The sequence below is a fragment of the Ascochyta rabiei genome, chromosome 13 (genome assembly GCF_004011695.2).
Source record: "Ascochyta rabiei chromosome 13, complete sequence".
Taxonomy (NCBI): Eukaryota; Fungi; Ascomycota; class Dothideomycetes; order Pleosporales; family Didymellaceae; genus Ascochyta; species Ascochyta rabiei.
The window spans coordinates 555735-562363 of record NC_082417.1 but is presented as its reverse complement, the minus strand read 5'-3'; the positions used below and the strand labels follow the sequence as shown (position 1 = coordinate 562363).

The 6629-nt window shown below is 59.3% G+C and overlaps 3 protein-coding genes across 3 annotated transcripts, besides 7 other annotated features; 2 read left to right on the top strand and 1 right to left on the bottom strand.

The window, feature by feature from the left end:
• Positions 1-385: 385 nt before the first annotated feature.
• Positions 386-778, bottom strand: EKO05_0007762 (uncharacterized protein; the record flags this gene model as incomplete). Its single annotated transcript, XM_038946362.1, has 1 exon — positions 386-778. One exon carries the CDS (start codon positions 776-778, stop codon positions 386-388), a length of 393 nt encoding a protein of 130 aa, XP_038797099.1.
• Positions 779-1154: 376 nt separating this feature from the next.
• Positions 1155-3728, top strand: EKO05_0007761 (uncharacterized protein; the record flags this gene model as incomplete). Its single annotated transcript, XM_038946363.1, has 1 exon — positions 1155-3728. The coding sequence occupies one exon, from the start codon at positions 1155-1157 to the stop codon at positions 3726-3728; it is 2574 nt and encodes an 857-aa protein (XP_038797100.1).
• A 194-nt stretch (positions 3729-3922) lies between these two features.
• Positions 3923-3968: a tandem repeat.
• A 397-nt stretch (positions 3969-4365) lies between these two features.
• Positions 4366-4399: a tandem repeat.
• Positions 4400-4432: 33 nt separating this feature from the next.
• Positions 4433-4458: a tandem repeat.
• Positions 4459-4531: 73 nt separating this feature from the next.
• Positions 4532-4583: a tandem repeat.
• Positions 4584-4669: 86 nt separating this feature from the next.
• Positions 4670-4700: a tandem repeat.
• A 3-nt stretch (positions 4701-4703) lies between these two features.
• EKO05_0007760 (Protein S-acyltransferase) lies at positions 4704-6496 on the top strand (the record flags this gene model as incomplete). Its single annotated transcript, XM_038941077.1, has 2 exons — positions 4704-6296; positions 6347-6496. The coding sequence occupies 2 exons, from the start codon at positions 4704-4706 to the stop codon at positions 6494-6496; spliced, it is 1743 nt and encodes a 580-aa protein (XP_038797101.1).
• Positions 4764-4836: a tandem repeat.
• Positions 5871-5928: a tandem repeat.
• Positions 6497-6629: the final 133 nt, after the last annotated feature.

Genomic DNA, 6629 nt, shown 5'->3' with positions numbered 1-6629 from the left:
ACGAAGTAGAGGACAAAGCAGCATAAAAATTTAGTGATGTAAGCAGCATTATAGGCAGATGTTTCCCTTTCAAGCTTTCGCATTCCAAGTTGAATATCTCCGACCCTCATATTCCCAGTCATCCATGGCGAGTCCTTCAGCGTAGCATTCCAAGAAAAAGGTAGCCATATCGTGCCAAATCCCGTTCCAGTTGCGTAGTATTCCAAGTTCCGTGGTATCCTTGCCTGACGGTGCTTCTCGGAGATATGACGTCAGCACCTGTGCTAGCATTTCGAACCATCGATGCGTTTTGTCCTCAAGCGCCGACATTGGTTAGTGCCATGTCTCGATCGGGCTGTGGTGTTTTGTCGTGTGCTGCCATCTGTAGCACCACAGACCCACCATCTTAGCCAGGGCCGATCTTGGGCATATCATGGTGCTCGCTCAGGCCGCTCAGGTACTTGTTCAGCTCCTCCACCTTCTCCTTGTGCGTCTTGACGCCCTCGCGCTTCAGCTTTTCCTCCAGCCTCTTCCTCCTGTACTCTTCATGCCTCTTCTCGGCCTCCGTCTTCTTCCTCCCTCCGCCTTCCCTGATTGCTTGTTCGGCGGTATCGGGCGACAGCGAGCGACCGGGTGATTTTAGGTCTTCGGGGTTTGAGGCGCGCTTCTCCATGTCTGTGGTGGTGTTGGAAGACTCGCCGGCTTCGGTGGGCTTGGATCGCTTCTTCTTTTTCTTCTTATCGACGCCGACGCCTTTCAGCTTCAGGCCGCCGCCGGCCGTTGTGTAGTCTGACGGCATCGCGATTGTCGCGGTGTCGCGGCTTAGGCGCATACAAGTGTTGGCATGGACGAGTCGTGAAGAGCGGAGGCGCTAGTGGCTAGCACGTGATACCGCTGGAGACATGTTGAATCGCACCGTGTCCCCACGAGATGGCAAGAGCAATGGTGCTAGATGGATGATATGTTCGTTTCTCCCATCATGCAGTGACAAGCGTACATTCATCGAGATACTGATCACTCTGTTGCGAAGAGACGGCCCCGCCAGCGCATCTCCGCACACCCCCGAGCCATATCCCTGCACTTACATGACCTAGGCACCACCACTCAGCTCAACTCCCACATCTACAACACCCACGCGCCTCGATGGCCCCCGATATCACGCAACGCCCGCCGTGATGGAAGTCCGCCGCGATCCGCGCTCCTTTCTTTTCTTCATCATTTTGCTCCTCCTGATCAACTCGCCCGAACCACAGCAGCCGTCCTACAACACGCGCACACGCTACGACGAGCTCATACAGCGCGAGTGGGATCAGTTGGACGTGCTGAACCGGACGCGATGGGGCGACTTCAACGTGGGGAGGAAGAAGTGGCTGAATGTCAGTGGGCTGAGAGACGAAGACGGGTTTGCTTGGGATAGGCTGCCTGGTGTGCAAGAGAAGGCCAACGCGCACGGACAGAGAGCGCTGGGCGACAAGTGGGGTCGTGTGTTGGATGGGACACTAGACGAACTCGACGATGGAGGCATCACTTTGCCTGTCTACAGGAATCTCTCGGGGTACGTGCAGGGCGAGTGGGTGCGGGATCCGAGTAGTCGCGTGCGACATCCCAGCGACATGGGCAACACGACTCATCCTGCCAAGGACCCATTTACCAACTCGGCCATGGACTTTGACCGCAACTTGACGGGCCCGGCCGGACCAGTGCGCGTGCACATCACCGAGCTCGAGGATAAGATGCGGACGGATGCGAACAAGACCATCTCGGAGATTAGTGCGAAGATCGTCGTGGGGGACGATGAGTCGTTCGGCGGCAACTGGTGGGAGTTCTACGTGCATGGAGTGCACTTCAAGGAGAGTGGTCATGCGGTGTTGACGACAACGAGCGAGCGGTTCGCCGGCATCTTTGCGCTGCCGCATTTCCAGCTCTCCTCGCGGCTGTACGACACATCGAGAGACTTTTTGAACTGGACGATACACGAGACGATCGATCGACAGATACACCGCACGTTTCCTGTCTGGAACCCATGGACCAGCTCGGCGGCCGGGTCCAACGAGGACATGATTGGAGTGGCACACCACTGCGAGTTTGTTCTCTACTTGCAGCAGCCTCCGAGTGTGCAGGCTGTGGACATGGACTGGCTCGAGCACGAGATGCGGTACCCGACTGGAGCCCCGCTTGGCCATCGTTCGCAGCTGTCCATGTCCATGGTGGGCTTCTCGCCAGATTGTGGGTATGTCATCGAGTCGAAAGGACCACCAGACTTCCCGCCGTCAGAAGCCATGCATCTTGTAGGTTCCAAGTTGGAAGACTACAACAGTCGGGCGAGACACAGCATAGTCGCCTTTGCAATCGCCTTCGCCTTCCAGCTGTCTCTCCTCATCAAGCAGATGAAGGAAACGGCGACGCCCTCAATGCGTAGCCGTGTCAGCTTCTACACTATCGCCATGATGGCCCTGGGCGACGGCTTCACTTTCCTAGTGCTCATCTTCATGTACCTTTTCCTCGGTACTGCACAACTAGCCATGTACAGCATCGCCTTTGTCGCGCTGTTCTCCGTGCTTGCGCACCTACGTTTTCTGATGGATATCTGGTCTGTACAGTCTGCCGAACGAGCTCGCCAGGAGCGACAGCAAGCTCCTGCACCACCAGTAGCTGCAGATGCATCGTCTCCTGCTGCAGTAGCTCCCTCGCCGGCAGTAACTCGTCCACCGACAGCTCCTCCACCGACAGCTCCTCCACCGACAGCACCTCCACCGACAGCACCTCCACCGACAGCACCTCCACCGACAGCACTGCCCCCCTCCTCGGCAGATGCTGGTCTTCTTCCTGTGACTGCATCTCGTCCCCCTCCGCCTCCACGGGCACAGACACCTATCCTCATTGCGCCCGACCAGGATGACCCGCTTTCAGACGACGACGACGCACCTCTCCTGCCTAGGACTAACCCGGCCGCGACTACAGCAACACCCACACCGGCAGCACCCAACCCGCGTGCGGAGTTTGGGACGCTCTATTCCCGGTTCTGCCTCCTGCTCGTCATCACCTTCTTCGTGACGATTCAGTTCGCCACGGCGCGGACGCTATACCGCAGTGCATACTTCAACGCGCTTTCATTTCTATATCTATCCTTTTGGGTGCCACAGATCTACCGCAACGTGATGCGGAACTGCGGACGGGCACTGCGATGGGACTATGCAATTGGCACATCCATGACGCGGCTGGTGCCCATTGCCTACTTCTACCTCAAGGCCGACAACGTGCTCTTCGCCAGCACCGACTGGAGGACGTTTGCCGTCCTCGCAGGCTGGGTGTGGGTCCAGATCATCGCGCTGATCAGCCAAAACATAGTGGGACCACGCTTCTTTGTGCGGCAAGGCTGGGCACCGCCAGCGTACGACTACCACCCCATCCTCCGCGAAGACGAGGAAGGCGCGCTGCTCCCCCTCAACGCCACGTCTGCCTCGGACGACGACATGGAGGGAGACGACGGCAGCAAGGGCGCGGGAGAAGCCAGAGACAAAGGGAAGAAGGTGTTCGACTGCAGCATCTGCGCCATGGATATCGAGGTGCCCGTTGTCCCGGCTGGCGCGACAGACGAGAGCAGCGTGTCCGGGACTGGCATGGTCCTGCAGCGGCGCATGTACATGGTCACGCCGTGTCGACATATATTCCACGCCTCGTGTCTGGAGGGGTGGATGCGGTACCGTCTGATTTGCCCAAACTGTCGAGAGGCGCTTCCTCCGCTATAGATGGATTCGTTGTTATTTATTCTTTCACCTTTGACTTGATTTCGTGCTTTTGTGCACACGCAGCCGCTCACGAGTAACCTGTGGAGCTGGGCGGCTTGGTGTGGGCCGTCGAGTGGCTCTGCCGCGTGGCGCGACTCCACTTGTTGTGACGTTCGGCCCTCTGCGTTGGGTGGCGGCGGAGCGGAGCTACCGTGAGCCAAGCCAAGCTAAACCCAGGCTAAGCCCAAGCTAAACCCAAGCTGGAGCCCAAGCTGAAGGTGTCAGGGGCGTGGCAACAGCAGACAGAGATAGGCAGCCAGCGTCGCGAGGACGAGGAAGCAACAGAGCAATCGACGTCTCGTCAGTGTTGGCTCGTGGTCTTGGGTCGAATGGGATGAGATCTGCGGCGGGAGGGTGAGGCTATTTCTGGTGCACAGCTGCGGACTAAGCCACTGTCGATCCGCGGTTTCAGCCAGCTGCCAGGGGTGGATGCATGACAGGGCTGAAGAAGGCTGTGCACTGTCGACGACGGCCTGCGTAGCCGTTGTGTCAGCTCTCTCTTGTTGTTTGTCCATTCAACTTGCTTTGTGCGTGTACGTACCGTACTTGCATTGTTGTGTTGATTTCGATCTTCTTGGGCGCTCGACGGCTTGGTAGTAACAACAACAACAACAATACCAACAATACCAACACGCTCGCTTTTGTTTGTCGCACGCATCCAAGCTCGAAGCGCAGCGCAGCGCAGCGTAGCAACGCCCCCGGATTCCGAGTCGGTGCTATACGAGCTTGTCGCTCTGTTCTCCGCATCCACGGCACACAGCACGCAGCACAGCACAGCACAGCACAGCACAGCACAGCACAGCACAGCACAGCACACATCACGACTGTCGAACCCCGGCGCTGCACGTCCGCCTCTGCGGCCTCATAACCGACGTTGTCCTTGGCCGACCTGCACCTGGATACAGCACCACAACTACCACCACCACCACCACCGTCATGGCGGCCAATGACTACTACAACACGTCCTACCCGCCCACGGGCCCCACGACCGGCCATGCCACCGCCGCCAGCCCCCACGACCGAACAGACGCGCCGCTCCCGCCGCTGCCAGGCAAGCAGCCGCCGCAGCACGTCGTGTCGCCCGTCGTCTCGCCCTTTGAGGACCACAGCTACCCGCCCTACCCTCTCCATGCCAACACATCCACACACTCGTCGGGCGCCTTGGGCGGCCACCCAGACACTTCCTACCACGGCCACCCAGACACTTCCTACCAGGGCCACCCAGACACGTCCTACCACGGCCCGCCCCAGTACGGCCACAACACCTTCGCCAGCCCCTACGACACACCGCCCGCGCATCCAGGCCAGCGCGACCCCTTTGCCGACCAGAATGCCATTCCGCTGCAGACCAAGATGAGCGGGAGCCTCACACACTACCACGCCGACCCCGAGGGCATGTACCCGGCCCCCGAGAAGAAGCGGCGGCGGCCCAAGAAGAAGGAGGGCTGGTTCAGCGGGCGCATCACGTGGGTCGTGTACACCCTGACCGTTGTGCAGATTGGCGTCTTCGTCGGCGAGCTGATCAAGAACGGCATCCTGACGGGCTCGCCCATCCAGACCAAGCCCAACTTCAACATCATGATCGGGCCCTCGCCCTACGTCCTCATCAACATGGGCGCCCGCTTCACCCCTTGCATGCACAACATCAAGCAGGTCATCGAGGCCGACGTCCAGTCCTGGCCCTGTCCCAACACCACCTCGCTCGACCCCGGCAGCCTGACGTGCTCGCTCAACGAACTCTGTGGCCTCGGCGGCATCCCCGACCAGTCCGCCGTCCAAGACTTCAATGACCGCTCCCACCAGCCCGACCAGTGGTACCGCTTCATCGTGCCCATGTTCCTGCACGCAGGTATCATCCACATTGGCTTCAACATGCTCCTCCAGCTGACCCTGGGCCGCGACATGGAGAAGGAGATTGGGCCCCTGCGCTTCGCCCTCGTCTACTTCAGCGCTGGCATCTTCGGTTTCGTGCTCGGTGGAAACTACGCCGCCGACGGCATCACCAGCGTGGGCGCATCAGGCTCGCTCTTCGGCATCCTAGCCCTGACACTGCTCGACCTCTTCTACAACTGGAGTTCGCGCCGCTCACCCATCAAGGATCTGCTCTTCCTCCTCCTCGACATCGCCATCGCCTTCGTCCTCGGCCTGCTCCCGGGCCTCGACAACTTCTCCCACATCGGCGGCTTCCTGATGGGCATCGTCCTCGGCATCTGCCTGCTCCACTCCCCGCAGTCCCTGCGCCAACGCACCGGCTCCGACGAGCCCCCCTACACGACCGTCGCCAACCCCGTCTCAGACCCGCAAGACGCCCCCGCCGCGCCCATGGCCTCGACCAACCCCGTCGTCGGCCTCACCAAATTCGCAAAACAGCCCGTCTCCTTCTTCAAAGGCCGCAAGCCGCTGTGGTGGGCATGGTGGATCCTGCGCGCCGGCGGGCTCGTCGCCGCCTTTGTCGGCTTCATCCTGCTCCTCCGCAACTTCTACGAGTGGCGCAACACCTGCTCCTGGTGCAAGCACCTGTCGTGTTTGGTGAGTCTTCTTCACTACCATTGTATTCTCCATGCTAACACACCCACCAGCCCATCAAAACAAACGGCGTGGACTGGTGCGACATGGGCGGTCTGAATCTCACTACCACCACCACTACAAATCAGAACTCTCGACGCGCCCTCTTTGGCGCTGCCGTTGATTTGGGCGGGCTGGCTATGGACAGTCTTGTCTCTTATTAGTCCCTTGCTATCTCTTTCTTCTTCTCGCCTTGGATGCGTGGATGTATGGATAGCGACATTCAGACACATAACGCGCCGAACAAAAGGAAGTTAAAAGGGGGGGGGGAAATAAGGGAAAGAATAAAAGGAAGCG